Source organism: Myotis yumanensis, unplaced genomic scaffold (genome assembly GCF_028538775.1).
Source record: "Myotis yumanensis isolate MYYU_CA2020_CCGP unplaced genomic scaffold, mMyoYum1.0.hap1 SCAF_10, whole genome shotgun sequence".
NCBI lineage: Eukaryota > Metazoa > Chordata > Mammalia > Chiroptera > Vespertilionidae > Myotis > Myotis yumanensis.
This window is the reverse complement of record NW_027223761.1, coordinates 4,237,903-4,259,961: the sequence shown is the minus strand read 5'-3', so window position 1 is coordinate 4,259,961 and position 22,059 is coordinate 4,237,903. Positions and strand designations below refer to the sequence as shown.

At 55.5% G+C, this 22,059-nt stretch overlaps 1 protein-coding gene across 1 annotated transcript; it reads right to left on the bottom strand.

Annotated features, from left to right (window-relative positions):
- Positions 1 to 3,359: 3,359 nt before the first annotated feature.
- NAA40 (N-alpha-acetyltransferase 40, NatD catalytic subunit) lies at positions 3,360 to 16,257 on the bottom strand. The gene is made up of 8 exons (XM_070426420.1): positions 16,157 to 16,257; positions 10,337 to 10,432; positions 9,412 to 9,464; positions 7,083 to 7,178; positions 6,840 to 6,998; positions 6,615 to 6,698; positions 6,134 to 6,211; positions 3,360 to 5,865 (listed from the first exon to the last, which is right to left on the bottom strand). Exons 1-8 carry the CDS (start codon positions 16,160 to 16,162, stop codon positions 5,724 to 5,726), a joined length of 714 nt encoding a protein of 237 aa, XP_070282521.1. The 5' UTR covers positions 16,163 to 16,257; the 3' UTR covers positions 3,360 to 5,723.
- Positions 16,258 to 22,059: the final 5,802 nt, after the last annotated feature.

Here is a 22,059-nt window from a genome sequence, read left to right as displayed (position 1 = left end):
CCTCTCTCTTCCGACATCCCCACTGCCCGGCGCCACGCTTCTGGCTGACACTAACCTACCTGAACTCTCCTCGTTTGCTCTTACCCTCCCTAAGCCCGGTCTCCACGCAGTGGCTGCCGACCTTCCTCCCTGCACCCCCTCATACTCTTGCTTAACCTCCATTGGCCCCCACTGCGCACTAGACCAAGTTCCAATTCCAGACGTCACCCTTCAGCCTCGTCTAAACATTACACACACACACACACACACACACACACACACACACACAGCCTTTTGCTTCTTTGTATCTGCCCAGGACACGTTCAACTCTTACCCAGCCTTCCTTGTCACCACGCTAACGCCTGCTCTCCAGGCCCCCACTTAGGGATGCAGCTCACTTTATTCAATAAACACGTACTAGTCCCTACTGAAGTTAGTGACTGCCCTGGTGTGGCAGGAAGTAATGGGTGGCACTCCATCAGCCTCCACTGGCCACCCAGGCCCCGGGCTGCCTGTGCCCAGCAGCACCCCTGCTGGCACTACCCACGGGTTGGTCTCCATCCCTAGACTGGGGGCCACCTGAGGGTGGCCTGGGTCCTGTTCACCACTGTCTCCAAAGGGGCTGGCACACACACTCAGACGATGAATTGCAGGGCACGGAACAGTAGGCATAGGCACACAGGAAAGGGGTAAGGAGCCAGGCTGAGCCAGGCCTCACCGACACAACCTCATCCTGTCTTCACCACAAGATCATGAGGGAGATACTATTATCTCCATTTTCCTACGAAGGAGAACTGGATGAGCTACTGAAGGTCGTGCAGCTACGGGGCTGCCTAGACAGGATTCCAGGGCAGGACTATCTGCTCCAAACCCCATGTGTTTAACCATCTTCACACAAGGTGCTGTGGGGGAGTTTCCAGAAGTTCCAGTCTGGATACTGTGGTAACAGGACCACAGGCTGTGGCAGGGGCTGGGAACACAGGAGCTTTGGAGGGAACTCAGCCCATGGAGGCTCACAGAAAGGGCCATGGACCCAGAGCGCCCCAAAGCATGGGCTATGCCCGGGCTTCCTCCGGGGGATGGGCTCCCAGGCCGAGCTGCCAGGGCCCCTTCACCCCTCCCCTCTCCCCACCACACTCACGGGTATTGGCAATGTCCAGCAGTCTCGCCAGGCCCCACCTCCAGCTACCAGGCTCCCTGCCCTCACCCTGCCCCGGCTCTGACAAGCAGCCAGGACAGATCCTTCCAAATCTAAATCTCTCCCCTCTCAAAGGGAACAGCCTAGGCCCTAGGGGCTCAGGGCTGGAGCCCAGCTGGGTGCCTAGGAGAAGGAAGGGCAGGGCCCCCTGCTGCCCTATGGGCTTTGTCAGGCCTTTGTCTTATGAACAAAGTACTAACACCCAGATCAGAGCACAGCCAGGGGCCTTCCTGTGGTGCCCTGGGTGACTCCCTGGAGGACAAGGAGGGACCTTTGTGCAAGAGGCACATCAGCACTCTGTTCCTGGGCTTTCCTCGGGGCCCAGAGACGTGACTTCTCTCAGAAACTCCACCAGAGGAGGGAGGAGGCCGGCAGAGGTGGGCACCCGGCTGAGCCTGCAATGGCCCGGGCAGGGTTTGCACCTGGGTCTGCTGCACACTGCGAACGTCTCTGCTCTGACCAGCCCCCAGCAGCCCCTCTCCCCAAAGCAGGGGCAGGCCTGATGCAGCTGTCAGGCAGTGACAGGGAAGGGGTGCCGCGGGCGGGGACGGGCGCTGCTGCTCCCCGGGCCGCAGCCGTCCTGCTGTCCTGCTGGCGGCTTCCCGTCCCAAGGCCCTCTTCCAACCCCCCTTGTGGGTAAGCCTCACGAGGCAGCCACTCCTCGATACTGGCTTCTCCATGCCTCCCCATCTTTCTCGGCAGCCCCCCCCCCCCCCCCTCCACGTGGGACAGGATCCATACGAGCAAGCACTGCACTGCACCCCGCACGCAGGAGTAAGCTGTCACTTGCACATCAGGCTCATCAAATGCCAGTTTCCTCCCGTCACAGCCAGGTAGCAACATGCCTGCTTCGGGCTGTCCAGTCCACAGGGCTCCTGGCCGCAACCTACCCATCCTCCCAGACCGTCGCCTCTGCTGCCCTTGGAGAGGAAGCGCAGGAACTAGGGTAGCCCTGCCCTGGGTGAAAAGCCTGGGGTCGGGTCGAAACCAGCTCAGCTCCGGCCACTCATCCGGCGACGGTGCCTCCTGCTCCGCCTGCTGCTGAGGGTGTGCGTCTCAGCAGCGCCTTGAGCAGAGCAGCCTGAGCGGCAGCTGGAGGGAAGTGGAGGCAGAGGCAGCCCCTGTGGGACCACAGGGGCCCTGGCCGCCTTGGAAGAGGGAGGGCAGATGAAGGAAGGGCCTCACCCTTTCCAACCTTAGCCTTTACCCTGTAGCCAGGGGATGGTCATTCCAAGGAATTCCTGCCTGCGACTGACAGCCTTCAGGGAACAAGGAGCTTTCTGTCCCGAGTGGAATGCCCTCCCCTTCCCAAGGACGTGATACCTTTCTTATCCGCACAGATAAGACGGCTGCGCAAACCATCCCCTGGGTGTGCCCGCCCACACGGCCGAGGCCACGACCGGCCGGCACCCTGCTCCTTTCCCCAGGTAACTGACCCTCCAACACGCAAATACTCCCTCGGCTCGTGAGTCCCACCCTAGCCTCCCTCTCCACCTTCCAGCAGATGTGATCCCCACAGGAGCACGACAGGCCCGCCCCTTCAGTGTCCACAGGAAGTGCCTCTGAGCTCTACCTTCCGGCCCACTTCCTGCCTCTCCCAGCTCACCCGGCCAGGACTGGCAGGAGCCCCGTCTGGGAGAGGAGCTGCATGGCTCCATCTGTCACACTCGAGGGCAGGACAGAGCCTCCCCCTGCGCATAACTTTCCTCCCTGTCAGGCCTGACATGAGTTACCCTTCCTCAGAGCCTCTGCCTTTGGAGTGGAGGGGAGAGGGGCTGGAATCTTCTTAAGGCACAGAGAATATTCGGAGTAACCCAGTCAAGTCAAAGGGAGAAAGAAACACCAACACTCCCCTCCACTCAACACCCACGCTGCGCGGGAACTCACGTCCAGCCACAGACGTCAGGTGTCACAACGATGCAAAGCAAGTGCCCCTCTACCTTTGACCTCTGCCCAGGGCTTCTGGGAAGTGACAGAAACACATGCCTTTGGTCTCAGCTCCTACCTCTAGCTGCTCACCCCAGACACCGAGGTTTCTCAGGCCCGAAGCTTCTTGTACAGGCAGGGACATGGCCCATCACAGCTGCATGCCCCAGGGCACAGGCCCCACTCCGAACAGTCTGGAGACCAAGGGTGTCCCGAGCCCACACCGCCCATGGCACCCAGCACAGGCACTATCCCAGCAGCTGACAAAGTATCCTTTATTTGTGACATACAAATACAACGAATGCAAAAAGAGATCACTTTTCCCCTTTGATTCCAGTGATAACAAGTTGCTAAAGAAAAAATATATACTTCAAAGTTTCCTCTAAAAAACCCAGGAAGGGTTAAAAACCATACACGTCATATACACATTTGATATCAACAAAAATAACCTGAAATAGTGAATACAACTAAAAGAAAAATCTTTAAAAATATTTTAATGTGCCCCGAACAATCAACAACAAGCCCGGAAAAGGCCTGTTTCTCATCACCATGGCCTGGGTCAGTGGGAAAGACTGAGGGTTGAGAACTGACGGGCTCAGCACTGACAAGAGCCCCCTGCTGGCCTCAGGCAGCCCCGGGCAGCACCAAGTGCCCAAATGGATTCGGTGCCAGGTGGTCAATGACCGAAAGGAGATAACATGCACTGAACTCACCTTATGTGGGATTTACACTGGGGGTTCCTTTTGGTCCCCTTGCATGGGAGGTATCAGAAATCCATGATCTAAGACAATAAATAGTTATCATTCTGTGTCTATGAGAGACAGGAATCAGAGGAGACACTCCTAAACATGCTTCTGTCGTTCCATGATTCTTGGAAGCCCAATGCCCTCCCAGAAACCGAAACTCCGCCCCTCGGGTAAAATGCCCTGGGAGCCAGCAGGACAAGGACACGGTGGGCTTATTCCAGTGTAAAGCTGCAGGGCCCTCTCCCAGCTGGGGAGTCAAGAGCAACGAGGCGCGCTCGGCGGGGCTGGGTGAAGGCAGCCATGTGCACAGACCCGCACAAGCAGGGATCTGAGGGAGAAGCAAGCACAGCTCCAGGGAGGCCCGTCAGCAGAGGCCGGAGTCAGGGCAACGTGGGCTGTGAGCAGACGAGGTCGCAAGGACCCACCGGCCTCCAGGACGGCAACTTCACAAAGGCTAGAACTTTAAGACACGCCCTAATGCAGAGCTCAAAGCCCTCTACGTGGAGGCGAGGCGTTAGGGGCTTGTTCCTGGATAAGGATTTGGTCATTTTCCCTGGAGGGAGAACAAGGCCTAGGGATTAGGACAAGTGGAAGCTCTGACCCCACAGCCTCTATCCTGAGAAGAGGAAGGCCTTCCCTCCCTGCGCCAGCCGCACCACCCCAGGTGACCCCAGAGGAGCCGCTGCAGCCCGAGCGGCCGGCCAGGGCAGTGGCACTGGTGCCTCACTGAGGCAGCGAGGGGTGAAGCTGGGAGCGCAGGCGGAGGGCCTGCTGCTGGCTGGGGGCTCTCTGAAGAGGGGGGAATGCCCACCTGCAGAGAGCTATCAGCACCAAGATCTGAGAGGAAGATGCCAAGAAGGAGAGGTCCTTCTAGGGGGAGAGAGGGGCTCCCTGATGTTATTCCCCCCTTAGTAGGAAGAGGTATCTGGGGCGGGGTGAGAGGCAAGGGAGGGTGTGAGGGCGATGGAGAGGACAGGCAGGACCTCTGGCTTTTTCTAGGATTTAGAAACCTGAGCCACTGCCATAGATCGAGGTCCAGCTGAGAATGCAGCGAAGCCCAAAAGCCCAAAGGAGCAATGCGGCCCCACTCAGCACCTTGCTCCCGGCCTCCTCAGCCCCACTGACAGCGATGGAGAGCGAGGCAGCCTTCTTCCCAGACCTGGCTGGTCCCCTGGGACAGCCCCCCTCTAACTGGGTCCACAGAGCACAGCTCGAGAGGGCTCCCTTGCTTGCCTGTCGCAGCACAGACCTTCCCCGGACGCCATCAGAGCATTCCGCCCGCGAAGCAGGAGTCTGAAGCCTCACTGTGCCCAGCCCTCCCACAAAGTCCATTCCTCTTCAAGACCAGCCAGACCCTGACCAGGGCTCCAGGACGTTCACAGGTGGGCATAAGCACGCCATCTGTCCGTGCGCGCGCGTGTGTGTCCGCGCGTGTGTGTGTGTGTGTGTCCGTGTTCGTGTGTGCGTGTTGGTGTGTGTCTGTGCGTGCGTGTGTCCGTGTGTGTGTGTGCATGTGTGTGTGGCAGGAGGTTCGTGGGGGGGGCAGTGTCAGGAATCCAGCTACAGAGGAGTCAGGGAATTTTACCCTCAAGGGCGCAAGAGTGGAGTGAGAAGGCAGCCTCCATGCCAGGATGACGTCACGCCCGGCCTCCACCAGCTCTTTCTTCCCTCAGCATCCTCTCCTCTCGGCTCCCTCCTGGCACTGCTCTTCTAGGAGAGGAGGAGGGGCACTTGGACCACTCCTCCCCAGGGTTCTGCTCTCAGGGCAGCCTGGCACATGTAGGGCTGAGGAGGCCACAGCTCTGAGGGCACCTGGCAGGCGGCATGAGACCGGGGAGAGGGTAGACCTTGGAGAGGGCGTTCTGGTTGGGAGTTCAGTGACAGCAGCCACCACAGTGCCCACCAGCATGGGAATGCTGACTGTCCCCAAACTTGGTCCTCCGGCTCAGGATCTCGTAGGAGCAGTCCTCCCCACAGCAGCCTGACATGCTGGGGGAAGAGTCATCGATTTCAAATCTGCAAGGCAGGCAGGCAGGAGAGGTTGGTTGCAGGAGCTGACTGCCTTCCCCCTGGCCCAAGAACTTTTCTACCACCACACTCATGAGACCCCCAGGTGTGAGGGTACCGGGGGGTAGGAGCCTGAGCCGGAGGGCACTCCCAGGCCATCCACCAACCCCCATCCCCACGACCACGGGACGGGGCGCTAGGCATCAGGATGAATGGGGCCAGGACCAGGAAAAAGGTGGTGGGGCAGAAAGTCCCACACCAGGGCCCAGCTCCTTACTGCAGCGCTTCTCTGAAGAACTGGTAGGCGCCATGATTGTGCTTAAATACTGTTAACATCACCTTCTTCATCTGTGTGCTGAGGAGAGAGCAGAGAGCATGCCTTGCAGAGACAGGTGCTAAGTCGTGCTTCCTCTCTCGTGCCTCTGCCTGCCCCTCAGAAGCACTCTGCGCCCCAATCCAGCCTCTGTCTGGGGCACCCACAGCACTGGCTCCCCTCTGATAGGGGCTGATGAGACTGCACGGGCACTAGGCCCCCATGGCCTGACGGGCTTCTCCACTTGCTCTCCGCACCCCCATTATACATGAGGCGCAGGTACAAAATCTGGGGTCACAGCAGGACAGGGAATATCTTGCTGAGAGGGTTCTAGATGCCCTCTTCCAAAACATTCCCGGGATCCTTGTTCTCCATGGAGACGCACGGAACAGCGGACCCCTCCAAGGCAGCTCCTTCCAGCTGTGCGACGCGCGGTGGCCCTTACCTATTGGCCACGAGCTGCAGAATCTGTATGAGGAACTTCCCCAGGCCTTTCCGCCGCACCTTGCTTTCCAACTGCACTTCGTAGCTGGGTGAAGAAAGCAGAGGGTGAGCTGCAGAGGCTCAGGCCGGCCACAGGAGACGGACAGGCACAGTGGACTGTGCCACCCACTGGAGTGCCTGGAGCAGTGTCTCCTCCCCACACCGCACCCCAAGCCGGGGCTCCTACCAGTACAGGACTTCATCCCCACACTCCACGTCGAACCGGAAGTGAGAAAAGGCAACGGGGACGGAACTGTTTTCCCAAGCAATGAGGTACCAGGCTCGGTCATCTGTCATTTCCTCCCGCTTTTCTCGGTCCTTCCAGCCCCACTCACTCTGCTCATACCTGGGAAAGTGGGGGCAGTCAGGACCAGGAGCTCCGGGAGGGAGAGCCAGCCTGGGGCGAGCCCTCGGCCGTCGGGCGTCTTACATGGTCTGCATGTTCATTTTGGTCAGGTCGAAGGCCCAGTCCACCGTGGCTGCCTCCAATCCAGACACTCGCTTACACTCAATGGAGACGTTTAACCTGAGAAGACAAAGAAGCATTTGAAGCCGTTCCTGCTCTTAGGCACTTTTCCTGCTGCTGTAATTCTGAACGGACTCCTCCCTGGGCTCCCGTGAGACCATCTCCTTTGAAAGCATCTGGGTGACCTCAGGCCCCCAGGGAGACTATGGCCCACACCGCCCTGAGGAGTGCTGCCTGCGGCCTCCTCTGAAGACAGCGCAGGTGCTCTCAGCTGACCAGAGTAGAACAGGTCCAACCCCACACTGTTTTCCAAAACTAACAAATGCTGCAGGCATTAAGGTGTCGAAATCTGCTATTTATTTCTAAATGAAACATAAATAAATCATAGTTCAATTCCTCGGCCAAACTGCGAACTCACATTCTCCAGGTAGTGCCACAATCTGAAGGGCCTGGAGTCAGCAACTCCAAGTCCTTATCTTTCCGTGACCTTCGACATGACCCCTCAGAGGGCGTTCCCACCCTCACCTCTGCTGACTGGTGCACCATGTGAGCTGTACATGTGATCAGCCACGTAAATTCGGAACTTCGTGGCTCGGAAGAGTTTTCCTTTCCTTGTAAATCGTGACCAAGTAGAAGTCACTAAGCGCTACCTCAGTAAGGGATCTGTAAGCTATGGCAAAGGCCTCCCCAGAAGGTGAATAACAAAGCCACCAGAGGAGCTGTGCTGTGTCTGATCACAGACAGAAAGAATGAATTAATGTGAGATTCAGACACAGCTCTCAAAGGCATATATAGTGCTGCCTCGTAGTCTTTGCGTCAAAACTCATGTATTTACATTTGTCTTTCTTGTTCATTAACATACTCATACCATCGCTCTGGCTGGTTTGGCTCGGTGGATAGAGCGTCAGCCTGCGGAGTGAAGGGTCCCGGGTTCGATTCCGGTTAGGGGTTCGTGCCTGGGTTGTGGCTTGATACCCAGTGGGAGACGTGTGGGAGGCAGCCAATCGATGATTCTCATTATTGATGTTTCCATCTCTCTCTCCCTCTCCCTTCCTCTCTGAAATCAATTAAAAAATATATATATATTTTAAAAATAAACTCATACCACCTGCTACTTACAGAGCTAGATACATTCTCTTTCCTCCTTAAAACAACCCTGCAAGTTTGGCATCTTCACTCCATTTAATAGATTAAAAAATGAGGCTTATAGAGTATGACTGACTTGTCTAAGTATAGTTAATAAGAGACACAGTTATGATTCAAACCCACAGCTGTGATTCTCTAAAACCATACCCCCATTTCCCCCCGCAGCCAACGCATCTCCGGTAAAACAGATTATGCTTCCTATTTTATAAGAAAAAAAGGACTGAAAGGAGAGGGGCTTTAATCCAGATCCTACAGCAAATTAGATTAGTAATAACAATAGTAATAATTGCTGACACTGATCTAGCTTTTAGTATGCTCCAGGCACGAATGCTTTACATCTAATTCTCCTGATGGCTCCATTAGGAAGATGCTATTATTATTATTTTTAAAATATATTTTTATTGATTTCAGAGAGGAAGGAAGAGGAAGAGATAGAAACATCAATGATGAGAGAGAATCATTGATTAGCTGCCTCCTGCACTGCCCCCCCCCGCCCCCCGCCCCGCCAGGGAACAAGCCCACAACCCAGGCATGTGCCCTTGACGGGAATCGAACCTGGGACCCTTCAGTCCACAGGCTGACGCTCTATCCACCAAGCCAAACCAGCTAGGGCAGAAGGAAGATGCTATTATTAGATCCATTTCTGATTAGAAAATTCAGGCACAGTGAGGTTAAGTAATTTCTCCAGGGTCTCAAAGCCAGTAAGTTAAAATCCACTTACTGGCTTTGAGACCCTGGAGAAATCACTTAACCTCGCTGTGCCTGAATTTTCTAAAAGCGCACTGGATTGGGAATTAAAAGCCCCCTCAGCTGCCAGACTCAGAAATCCCATTCAACTTCTCTGAGCCTCAGTTTCCCCCTGTATGAAATGAGAGTCAGCCTAGATGACTTTTTAAGAGTTTCAGCTCTATGATTCTTTGTCCAGAAAGAATAACAAATCCTAGAGACATCCATCTGAGACGATGCAATCTGCTCATTTATAGGTTCTTTTGTCACCCTCACCGGGGGATTTATATCAGCCGGGCACTAGCCACCTTTTCTGCTTTTCCCTCACAAAAGAAGAACGGGAAGATCTGAGTGAGGAAGCCTGCTCTGGAAAGGTGAATTCCTGAAGACACTAGAGACAGCTAGGGATGCTGACACTCACCCATTCCGATCGTATTTCTTGAACACGGGGAAAGCCTCTAAAGGGTCGCCAAGCTGTGGAGGGAAAGAAAGAAGTAGCACAAACACACGCGTGGCAGAGCGTACGCTCTGCCCTGAGTCTGCTGCTGGCCAGACCACACCGGGAGGCTTAGCTGCTGGGCCAGGAACACCCTCACATGGACTCCCGCCGGCCTCAGCTCTGAAACCACGTAAGAGGGCTTTGGTAAGGAGGCCGAATAGAGTTAAGTTAGTTCGTTTGACAGGACAGGAAGAGACGCTCCTAGGCTAAAACCAATTCTGGCCTGTGGGCATACAACCTGCTCACTGCTCACCTATCTGACCTGGCCAAAACCCAAAACAGGAAATCACATCCCTGTCAATGTGCACTGTTTACTGAGGGGCTATAAGAACAACACAAAGTGAGATATGAAGCGGGCGGGAAGGCGACCAGCATCTCTCTGGTTCAGTTTGAAATCCGGGCCCATCTGGTGCTCGGGTTCACGGCTATTCCTCCCGACTGCAGCCTCTTGAAACCAGGTGGCTGCATCTTCCTGGTCCCAGAACACCCCGTGGTACTTCACGGGCAGTCAATAAAGGTTTGAAGAATGAATGAGAAAATTACACCACTTTTTATGAGGGAGGTGTGCTCCCCAAAATGCAAAATCCTAACAAAAATTTCTCCAGGCCCCTTCTACTGGTAAGACACCCACAGAGGGGCGCAGCCCCTCCCATCTGAACCCACATTTCCCTGCGCACGTGGGCCGATTGCCTGCCACCTGGAACCCGCCCAGGCTCCTTTTCCTCAGCAAGGAGGCAGCCGAGGGCGGTGGGTAGTAACACAATTCTGCCACAGGGTGGTGCCAAAGGAAGTAAAAGTAAAAACCAAGTTGCAGCTGGAGGAGGAAGGGACTGGGAAGGAGAGTCACCCTGTTGGCTGCGTCCACTTTGGCACAGACGGCATCCATGGCTGCTCGCTCCTCCAACCGCTTCTGCTTCTTCTCCTTTGCTTTGCTCGACTTCCTCTGTAACAGAGAAAAGCAAAGTCGGCTTGAAGGGCTGTGGCCAAGCCTTTGAGGAACCGAAGGGTCTGTCCCGGCGTCCGCAGACCTGGCCTCGGCAGCAGGAACTCCAAGCCTGGCTGCCACACTTGCTGGGGTGGGAAAGGCCCACGCATGTTCCAGGCGTGAGACCTTGGGAGCGTCTCAGCTTCCGCCAGGAAGAGGACTGGCCCTGGGACTGCTGGGTCCCGGTGAGGGCCCAGCGAGGGCACGAGACAATCCTGCAGCAGAGCCTGCCCCCAGCAGACGCCTAAGAAATATTCACTCAGCCATTCCCCCCGACAGAGGGAACCGGTCATTTCAGAGAGATTCAGGGCAGGTTTCAGGGAGGAGATGCATCTGAGGAAGCTGCAGACAGAGGTTCCCAAGTGCAAGTTTATTGGAAGCCTTTTCAGTGTCTTCCACCTCAGGACACAAAGCTTGGGAGCTGGGCCGTCTCAGCTAGGGCCAAGGCGCTCTGGCTCCAGGAGACAGCATGCAGCCACGGCCAGTGAGTGGCAGGCACACTGGCAGTGAGGGCCCCTCGGGGTTCACCTGGGGACAGAGGCCATGCTGACACGTGGTCAACAGGCCAAACGGCAGCCGCACAGGCAGAGGGAGGAGCGAAGGAGGCTGTCCTTGCCCAGCGGGAAACCACACACAACGGCGAGGGCAGATCCTGTTCTGAGGCTCGTGTGCGGCTCTCTCAGGCCTAAGTGGACCCTCCTGTAAAAAGCAGGGAACACAGGGGAAGAGCCCAGCTCCGGAGTCTGACAGAGCTTATCTGAAGCCTCTTTCTGCTCTTCAGTCCCTGCGTCTTCAGGCAAAACACTGCCTCCTTTCCCCATCTAACGAGTGGGGCCATGAATATCTACCTGAGGCATTAAACCCTGAGGGTTAACATAGCACATGCTCAATAAATGAGTTCTCATTCACACCCAAGAACCAGAGCAGCACACACATCTGGAGGTGCTCGTCCACCCAGCTGGGTGCAGAGGCGCCCCAAAGGCACTGGTAAGATGGCTCTGAGCTCACCAGAGAGAGGTCCTACCGCCAGTCACACCTTAGTGGACACTGATTGGTCCCAGGAAAGGCTGAGAAAAACCAACTGCTGGGAAGGTTTCTCGGGATAAATTCTACCCTCAGTTCCACCGGGAATGACACTGCTTACTCCTACTTCAAGCAACCAGGAGACAAGCGTTCAGATACCAGGGATTGCTCGTCCAGGTATAAACTCCTCCCACACCAGCCATTGTATTCTGCAGGCTGGGCACCGTGCTGGAGGCAGACTAGCTCCAGTTCTTGCCTCTCCAGAGGAAGGAACACACAAGAGAACATCCTGTCTTCCTAATGCTGGGCTCTGGACAGAGAACCAGCCCGTCTACCACACAGACTAGCAGGCTTTGGAGCATCCATCTTTCTCTTAGGAACTGGGTTTCCAGACAGCCCTGAGATCCACTCAGCTTGCAAAGTGCTTTCACAAACATTCTCTGGTTCAGTTCCCAGGGCAGAAAACGTGACCTCCCTCACACATGAGGAAACTGAGGCTCAAGGGGATGGTATGACTCGTCCCAAGTTCCCCAGAGTAAATGGCAGAGGGGAAACTCAATCCCAAGGGCTGGGCCATAGATCCAGTGTTTGTTCCACCAGCCATGCTCTCTCTCACTGGGAGAGCCTACGTCACTGTCCAAGACCTTCTCAGCCGGCCAAGGTGAAGGTCAAGATGAGACCTCAAAAGCCCTCGAGCTAGCTATACAGGAATTCATTTCTCATTACCCTCTGGCTTGGTAATGGCTGGTATGATGTGCCAACACTGTGCCACCCCAAGTCCTACCTCCTTGAGGTAGGGGCAAGGAACAGGGAAACCTGAGACAGGTCTCCGGGCTGTGCAATGGGGCAGAAAGAACATGAGCGTTGGCACCAATCAGGCCAGGCTAGTGCTCTTGCCGCCCCTGCATGACTTGTGAAAGCAACTCCATCTCCAGAAAAATGGGAATGCAACATGGCCTCACGGAACAGCTGTGAGGACAGGGCAGAGGTCAGCACACCTTCACACAGAAGCAAGCTCCCTTCCTCCATCCAGCACGCTAGCTCTCTCTTAGCATGATAGAGCTGAAGGCTCAAAGGCGCTGGAAGGAAAGCATGACTCCAGGGACCCCGAGAGCACTGACACGTGGGTTCCCTCATTTCTAAGCACAGGAAGTAAGCAATTCCAAAGCACAAGCAGCAGGAGAGCCAGCCCAGGCCTCTGGATTTATAGGCTCATTCATGCGGGGGAACAGGCGAGCCAGGCAATCCTTGGAGTGAGGCGTGGGGCTGCCATGACCCCAGACTGCAGATCATGAAAGCGCCCCTTAAGCACTTTGTTGCCTGCACATGGGGTAGGAGCCTACTGCAGCAGGCTGGGCCAGACAGGCAGGAGTCCCCCTCAAACCTAGCACACCCTTGGAAAAGTGAGCTCCTACTGTTCCAATTAGCTTTGTCCTGTGTTGTGGAGGTAAGACTATCCTGCAGGGACACAGAAAAATTCTCCTAATTAAAATGGGAAATAAGCACAGTGAACAGCAAAGCTCATTGTGGTTAAGTGTCTTTCCCCAGGGAGCTTTCTATAACAAAGACCGTGGGATTTTGAGTCAAGAGACTGGATTTGATTTTCAACTCTTCTACTTAGTAGCTGTGTGACTTTGGACAAATTAATTAATCTTTTTCAGCAAGGTTTCTCTAAATCTCAATTTCCTCATCCATAAAATGGGACTAACAAGGGTCCACTAGTGGCAGACACTCTGCTAGTGCTTTAATAGATGACTTATTTTAATCTTCACAAGAACTCAGCAAGATGTATGCCCACTTCTTTGATGAGAAGAGGCACAGAGAGGTCAGATAACTTCCAGGGTCACAGAGTTCTCAAAGAGGTCTTCCTATTACCATCTCCCTCCATTCCCACCAAACCGCACATTCCATAAGGCAGAGGTCACATTTGCTTTATTTGCCAATTTACAACCCAGTACTCAGCAAACAGTAGGTACTCAATTCATACTTGATGAATCATTCAAGATTGAAATCCAGGTCTGAAACCTGGAGTCCATGCTCCTTCCATTACTACATCAATTACATTTATGACACATTATGAAGTGTGACATGTTTCCACATGCAGCTGTGAAACTCCTCCCCTTGCTGTTCCTATCAAATTAGTATCCCCACACTCAGTTCTCTGACATGGAGGGAAAAAAATTTTTTTTAATCCTCACCCGAGGATATTTTCCCATGGATTTTTTAGAGAGAGTGGAAGAGAGAGGGAAAGAGAGAAAAATATTGATGTGAGAGAAACTCATTGATTGGTTGCCTCCTGCATGTGCCCCAACCAGGGCTCAGGCTGGGGAGAAGCCTAAGACCAAGGTATGGGCCCTTGACCTGAATCGAACCCAGGACCCTTTGGTTCGAAGGCGGATGCTCTGTCCACTGAGCCAAACCACCTGGGACTGGAGAAATTTAAAGACACAAAAAGCACCCAGATGGGGGCAAGAGGCACCTTTCAGATAAAGAATTTGTCATGTCCTAGATGTTCAGTGTTAATGTCCCCTGTCTTACAAAGTAGCCAAGATCCAAAAAGAAACTCTGTTTGGGGCAAAGGGAGACATCTAAATTCTAATTCCTAAAACAATGCATGTGTGGCAGCCAGGGACAAAAGAATGGTGCTCCATGTGATGCCACCCTCTTAGCCTGAGGTCAGCTGTCAAGTGGAGCGTGGCCCTCTGCTGGAAGGTGACCGCTAGGGTGACCATCCTGACACTGAAGTGGGGCGTTCACAGCCCCCGCCCATGAGGAATGAGGATAAGGAGAGGGTTCCAGCCTGTTTCAGGGAAGCAAATGGATGTCTCTCTCTCTTGCAGTGAGTTTTAGGACAGAAGAGACAAGGTAGGGGCATTCTGAGAAACACATCTGTGAGGTCTGAGTGATGGCCCTGGGGCCGAAAGGAAGCAAGGACCACAGCATCTCTGAGGCCTGTGAGGAACTCAGCCAATAGGAAGTGTTGGCCCAGAATGGCAGGTTATGCTTCTTCTTCTCTGCTCCTTCTACAGCGGCTGACGCTGGGTAGATACCTAAGGAGGAGCCGATACCGGGCACACACGTTTCCTTTCGTTTCCACAAGACCTGGGTCTGGGGCCTCTCACCCACGTCCCGGTTAAATGTCTCGAGACTTGACTTTCTACATATGGAATACACAGCACCCAAGCTTCCTTGTTGAAACCTGACCAATGTGTTTTGACGTGGGTTAAAGTGCTCGGACATGGGCTAGACAACTATTTTTGTCTAACAAGTTGATTTGTTCAGTCAATAACTATTTGAATGAGAAAAAAAAATCTAGGCCCTAACCAGTTTGGCTCAGTGGATAGAGCGTCCGCGTGCAGACTCAAGGGTCCCGGGTTCGATTCCGGTCAAGGGCATGTACCTTGGTTGCGGGCACATCCCCAGTAGGGGGTGTGCAGAAGGCAGCTGATGGATGCCTCTCTCTCATTGATGTTTCTAACTCTATCCCTCTCCCTTCCTCTCTGTAAAAAAAATCAATAAAATATATATTTTTTAAAAAATCTAGGTTAGTAACAGCCGGGACACACCCCATGGGTTAAAGTAAAACTAGCACACATCTACTTCAGATCGCGAAGTAAAGGCTGAGAACACAGGCCACAACCACAGCCACTGTTCACGAGGCTACCGGGCCATTGACACCCACTCCCTCCCGTAGTCCTTCCGTGTCCCACCGGGGAGGTCCGCCACCCTCATCACATCCACGAGGAAACCCACACTCACAGAGGCCACGTCCCTGGCACAGGGTCGTGTTGCGAGCCAGGGGAGGGGCTGGAACTGCGGTGGCTCTGGCTCCAGAGTCCGGGCTCCGGAAAGTGGGGGGATCCCATGTAAAAACTAACATGTAACAGGAGGGGCCGGTTACACGGTCAGGGGAGTGCCTGGTGCTCCTTTGGGGCGTAGAAAGGCGAACCCCGGAAACACGTGCGCCACTCCCATCGGCACCCGGCGGCCTGGCACCGAGCAGCTGGCCCCTGGCGTGCACGCCCGGCCCACCCCGGAGCTCCCGCTGCAAAGCCACCTGCGGCGCTCAGGCTCGGGATGCAAGCACCGCCTCCCGCAGGAGGATTTGGAAAGAGCAGGGAACCGGCTTTACTGAGAGCCCGTGTAGCGGGCAGCGGCCGCAAGGACTCGGGAGACCCGAGTCGGTCTGGCCCCCGGGCCCGGTCCGTGTGACCTTGGCTGGTGCCTCCTTTTCTCTGGGCCTCGGCTGCCTCCCGGCCAGGGCTGAGCTAAGATGTGGGAAGCCGCAAAGCCGGTGACAACCAGGTGACAGGGACCCCTGGGGACGGGGGGGGGGCACCCCAAGATCCGCGCAGGGGCAGGGGAAGGCCAAGAAGATCGCAGGTCAGCTCGGAAGGCGGGCGGACGGGGCGCGAAGGGCGGGGGCACCCGAGGGGGTGGGGTCCGGAGAAGGGGGCTCCCCAGGGGACTCCCGCGCTGGGCCGGGCATGGGGACACTCAGAATGGGGGAGTCGGGTGATTTGGGGGGTTGTGGGGTCACGTGAGGCCGGAGGGGGTCGGGGTCACGTGAGAGGGGGTTCAGGAACAATGGGGGCGCAGGGAGCAAGTGGAGCGGGGAGCGCTCCGGACCCTCGCGTCTCCTCTCTCTGCCTCACTCACCCCCATGGCGGCAACGGCGGCGGCGGCCCTCAGCTCCTCTTTCCCACACTTGCCGGCAGGAAGGCGGCAACGGCAGCTACGGTGGCAGCGGCGACAGCAGAGCGACCGCGGTCCCTGCACCGCGCATGCGCCTGGCGGGCTCCCCCGCGCGCCCTGGTGGGCACCGCGCGTGCGCACAGCCGGGGAACGGGGGGGGCGCGTGCAGGTGGAGAGCGCGAGAGGCGGGCCGAGGGTCTTGCAGCCGAAAGAGGCGGGAGTCGCAGAGCAGCGTCGCGCCGAGAATGACGTAGACGCGGGCCCGCCCCCTCCTCTCCAGGCTGCTTCTGTAGCTATGGCAACAGCTGCGCCGCGCTGAGAAGCGCGCCTCTGGGCAGCCCTGGCGCTCAGCATCTCCGTGGCCCCGCCGGGAGGGAGCAGCCACCTTCACAGACAACCAAACCGTCACGACCTCTGACGTACCAGCCCCTCCTGCAACTCTGGGGCACAGGGGAAGTTTGTTTTGTTTTCAATTGATTTTAGAGAGAGGGAGAAAGAGAAATATTAGTGTGAGAGACACGTGGATGAGTATGCACCAGACCGAGGATCGAACCTGCAACATTTAGCTGTTCGGGATGACGCTCCAACCAACTGAGCCACACACACCTGGCCAAGGCACAAACGTTCCCACCTAGATCCTGAACTCTTTATTTTTTTTAAATATATTTTTATTGATTTCAGAGAGAAAGGAAGAGGGAGACAGAAACATCAATGATGAGAGAGAATCATTGATCACTGCCTCCTGCGTGCCCCACTTTGGGGATCCAGCCTGCAACCAGGCATGTGCCCTAACCAGGAATTGAACCGCGACTACCTGGTTCATAGGCCGATGCTCAACCACTGAGCTAGGTCGGTGGGGCTAGATCCTGAACTCTTGAAATTCCCTTCCAACCAGAGTCCCATTATTCATTCATCCATCTTGTCACCATTCGTTCACCCTCCATTCATTTGCTCTCTCAACATTTACTGGTACCTACACTGTGCGGAGACCAGGGGCCACAGAGAACAAGATGCTGATTACAGTCTAAAACAGGACTCTAGAGAGGAGACAGGCATGTAACAACTGTTCACGAAGAGTGGATGGTGCTGTGAAAAATGAGACAGTATTTCAGTCTGTTCCAGAAGACCAAAACATGACCCCCACATGACCTTCGTTAGAACCACCCAGGGAGCCTGTGCACTGTGCACACCCCGGGGTCCCACAAAAACCCCGGGGCGGAGACAGAGCCCTTGCTCCTGAGAGCTCTGCAGGGTTGAACACACGAAAAAGGGAGAAACACTGCCCAGGACTTGAGCTTCACAGACGGTCAGGTTTTGCTCATTATCCCATCTTCAGTGCTCAACACGCACTCAGACATGTGCTGAGTGCCGACCATCTGCTAGACGCTGTTTCCAACAGCAAAGAAAACAATACCAAACAGAAAAGACACTGCTCCCATAGAACTAGGAGGAGGAGGCAGATCATTAAATGAATGGGTAAAATACATACTACACTGGATGACAGGTTCTATGGAGGGGGAAAAGGCAGGCAAAGGGGGTAGGGATGGTCAGGATTTACAGTTTTAACTAGGATGCTCAGGGAAGCGCGAGGTGACATTTGAGTCAAGATCTGAAAGAGAGGAGGGGGCAAATCATGAGGACCCATGGGGAAAGGGCATTTCAGTCAGGGGGTGCGCCGAGGGCAAAACCTCCAAGCTGGAACGTGGTTGGAATGTTTGGGGAACTGCAAGAAGTATGGGGTGGTTGGAGCAGAGTGGGCCAGCAGAATAGTAGGAGGTGAAACCAAACAGGTAAGGAGAAGATGGTGTAGGGCTGCTAGGTTTTGAAAGACTTGGAGACTAGAGCAAGCTGGGATACTCTCAGAGCGTCTGCGTGCAGGAGCAGTCGGGCTGCTTATAGTGCCGCCCTGGCGCTGGGATGAGGAGAGTGTAGGGACAAGGTCAAAGGAAGGGCCGTGCAGAGGCCACTGCTCTCAGCAAGGCAAGAGTGGTGGTGCTGGCACCAGCTGGGCAGCAGTGGAGGTGGGAGAAGGGGTCAGGACCTGGGTGCGTGTTCAGGGTAGAGCCAACGGGACTTGCTGGAGGAGTGGATCTAGGGTGTGAAGGAAACGAATTAAGACACCTTCAGATTTTTAGGTTGCGCCACAGGAAAAATGGATTGGCTTCACCTGAGGTGTGGACGACTTTGCAAGGAGCCACGTGGGACAGGTGGGAGTGGGGAAGGGGAAAATCAGGAACTCAGTTTCGGCCATGTCTGTTTTGAGATGTTTTTTAGTTGTTCGCATGGATGTGTGGAGCAATCAGAGTCTGGAACTCAGGGGAGAGGTCCAGGCAGGAGATAAGTATTTCAGCACAGTAGGCCTATGGGTGGTATTTAGAGCTGGGGGAGGCTGGGGGAGGCTTGGAGGGAGCGTAGGTAGACTAGAATGAATCTTCAGCCTGAATCCTATTCCTCCGTCAGGAAATCGGTTGCTAGCATTCTGAGGACCAAAAGAGGGGGCTAAGGGTCAGAGGAGAGTGGCCAAGGTGGGGCATCGCAACTTCCCTTTGGAGGAGGAGGAGGCAAGGAGATCTGGGGGAAGGGACAGTACTTTCCGAGCCGGGAAGCATGAAGCCGTGGGGCGAGGTAGGAGTGAGGTTCAACCCCCACCCCGCACAGTGCCCCTCCCTGCTTGGCTTCTCCCTCTCTCCGCCCATTGAGCTTCATGGCCAGCTGTTTCAGGGAGCAGGTGCAGGCCACCAAGACACCTTGCACCCTGTTTTTCCTGCCACTCCCCACTCTTGGGTCCACCCTGCTCCCCAGGCTGCTGGAATTCGCTGGCTACCAGACAAGGCCTGGGAGGGGAGAGCCTAGTAGTCCCTTGCGGAGGTGACATCATGTAGCCCGCCCCCCCAATTGTGAGACTACCCATAGCAATCATTTCACCGTCTTCTTCCAAGGGGGTTCTGGGAGTTAAATGAGATGGGATGGCGGACAGCACCTGGCATGGCCCGGGGGCAGGAAAGGAATCCCCTCCCACGTACAAAAGTACATCTGCCCACCTGCTGTGCCCCTGCCCCACCCTCCCTTCCTGCATTTCCTGCCAAACACCTGCCCCTATTGACCAGGTGGTCCACACCCAGGGGCCTTTCTCCACTCTCCTCCTCTCAGGCCTGTACTCCTCCCACCTTCTTCCTGGACTCCTCCTCCTCCTCTGCCTCCCCTCCGCCCCAAGATAACCACTCCCCTGAATACTGTCCTTGGCCCCCCTGCCACTCCAGAGCCCTCAGCTGCTCCCAGCTATTCATCTGCTCACTTGCTTGGCAGAGGCTCGGGGCCACTGTGTGCTCCATGTTGTCGTCTGAGCTGGAGAACGGGCTTGTGTCCCAGCACAGCAGACTTTACCGTGTCATCAGCTGGCCCGCCCGAGGGTCGTTGATTTCCCAAAAAGAATCTGAATGGCCCTGACCGGTTTGGCTCAGTGGATAGAGCATCCGCCTGCAGACTGAAGGGTCCCAGGTTCGATCTGGTCAAGGGCATGTACCTTGGTTGCGGGCACATCCCCAGGAGGGAGTGTGCAAGAGGCAGCTGATCGATGTTTCTCTCTCATTGTTGTTTCTAACTCTCTATCCCTCTCCCTTCCTCTCTGTAAAAAAATCAATAAAATGTATATATATTTTTAAAAAGAATTTGAATGTTCCCCACCTGCCTCTTCCTGCCCCGGGGGGGGGGGGGGGGGCGCGGTGGTGGTGATGGGGGGAGGGTTAGCCTCCTCCAAGGCCAGACTTCCCTGGGGCTCACCCCCTCAGGGTCCCTCCCTGAAGCCCCCCTCCCTCCTCCAGCCTTCACCCCTGCTTCTCTCCAGCTCCAGCCTGCCCTGGGCCACCCTCTTACTCAGAAACATCCGGAAACAGTGGTCTACCCTGTCTCTACCTTCTTGCTTCTCCTGCCACTAACCCAGGGGTGGGCAAACTTTTTGACTCAAGGGCCACAATGGTTCTTAAACTGGACCGGAGGGCCGGAACAAAAGCATGGATGGAGTGTTTGTGTGAACTAATATAAATTCAAAGTAAACATCATTACATGAAAGGGTATGGTCTTTTTTTTTTTTAGTTTTATTCATTTCAAGCGGGCGTAGTTTGCCCACGGCTGCACTAACCCCTCCACCAGCTGCAGCCTGGCTTCCGGTCCCACCACCGGTCCACCACCGCAGAAGCCTCTCCTGGTGCCTCCGGCAGTCCTGCTCATCCCAAGGGACACGTCTAGGTCCTTCTCTTTCTGGACGCCCCTCCAGTCTCTGGCGTCACTCCCTCCCTTTTGCTTGAAACACTGTTCTTTCCTTGGCATCTGTGATGGCACCATCCTCCTCTTTCTCCGAATGCACCTCTAGTCAGGCCAGTTAAAGCCCTACAGGTTCTGGACTCTCTTTAGGTTTGAGTCCAGTCAGGGCACGTGCCCAGGTTGGGGCTTTTCCCCAGTAGGGGGTGTGCAGGAGGCAGCTGATCCATGTATCGCTCTCACATCAGTGTTTCTCTCTCTCTCTCTTCCTCTCCCTTCCTCTCTCTCTAACAACAACAAAAAATCAATTTAAAAAAATCCAAATTTGGCAACCTTAACTGCTGTACCCCTGGGACCCAACCCCGTGCCTGGCTCGGTAAGTGTTAGCTGAGGGAATAGTGGTGGCGGCGGTGGTGGCAGGCGCAGAGCTGGGGGCACCGAGGAAAGGTAACAGGCTCCCTGGAGGAGGTGACACCTGAGCCAAAGCAGGTGGAGATATTAGGTCATGGCATCGACCAGCCCCCACCCCATGGGGATGCCGCTCAATCGAGTCCCCTAAAAAGATACGTTGAAGCTCTAACCCCTGGCGCCTGTGAACGAGACCTTATTTGGAAAGAGGGTGTTTGCAGATGTAATTAAATTAAGGCTCCGGGGATGAGATCATCCTTGATTTAGGACTGGCTTTCAATCCAGGGACTGGCGTCCTTATAAGAGAAAGGGGGGCGGGGGTTTGAGGCCACCGACACAGAGGAGCTGGCCAGGTGCAGGCAGAGGCTGAGAGCGGAGAGGTGCAGCTCAGCCGGGGTGCCCAGGGTGTCCCTCAGCAGCCGGGGAGAGGCGTGGAGAGGGTTCGCCTCGGAGATTTTGAACTTCTGGCCTCCAGAACCGTGAGGACCTAAGTTGCTGTTGTGCTCAGCTCTCCCAGCTGATGGCAGCCCAGGGATTCACATGCTCCCAGGCGCTCTCTTTCCCAGGCGGACCTGTAAGACTCGTCCTCCCCTGACCCTTTGCCCCCAGGACCCCCTAGAGTAGCAGAGCGCTCACGCAGCCAGCCCCCAAGGTGCCCCAGTGACCCTCACCTCCTGGCATTCATGACCTTATATCGTCCCCTCCCACACTGAATGGGGCTGAGGTGTGTGACAACAACAAAAACAAACAAAAAACACACCTGTAGACGTGACATGTGTGAGTCCCAGGACTAGGTTCCAGAACGGAGACCAAACTCCTGCCTAGTCTGTCTGACTGCTCCCTGCGGGGAAGCCAGCCGCCAAGCTGCCAGGATGCACAGGCTGCCCCTGGGGAAGTCAGCCCCCACCTGCTGACCCAGGGAGCGAGCACCCAGGGAAGCCTTCAGATGACGGACGTCCCAGCCAACATCTCAGTGGCAACCCCCATGGGAGACCCCGGAGCAGAACCACCCAATAAAATCACGCCTGAGATGGGGACTTACAGCAGCAAGCATCAGGGCCACTTGTCAGGCGGCACCGCCGCTGCCTGACAGATACAAGGCTCCCATCAAACTCTGAGGCTCATGGTTCTCAATTGCAAGGTCCTCGGGCACCACCCTTGGCGCTAGAAGTCAAAGGAGACCCTTGGTGGCCGGCTTTCGC

Bases quoted from the DNA above. Each gene is read 5' to 3' on its own strand.
- NAA40 (XM_070426420.1), bottom strand. The intron at 7,179-9,411 runs GTGAGTGTCAGC...TTGTCTTCTCAG, and splicing joins AAGAAATACGATCGGAATGG to GTTAAACGTCTCCATTGAGT. The intron at 6,212-6,614 runs GTAAGGGCCACC...CTCTCTCCTCAG, and splicing joins CTGCAGCTCGTGGCCAATAG to CACACAGATGAAGAAGGTGA.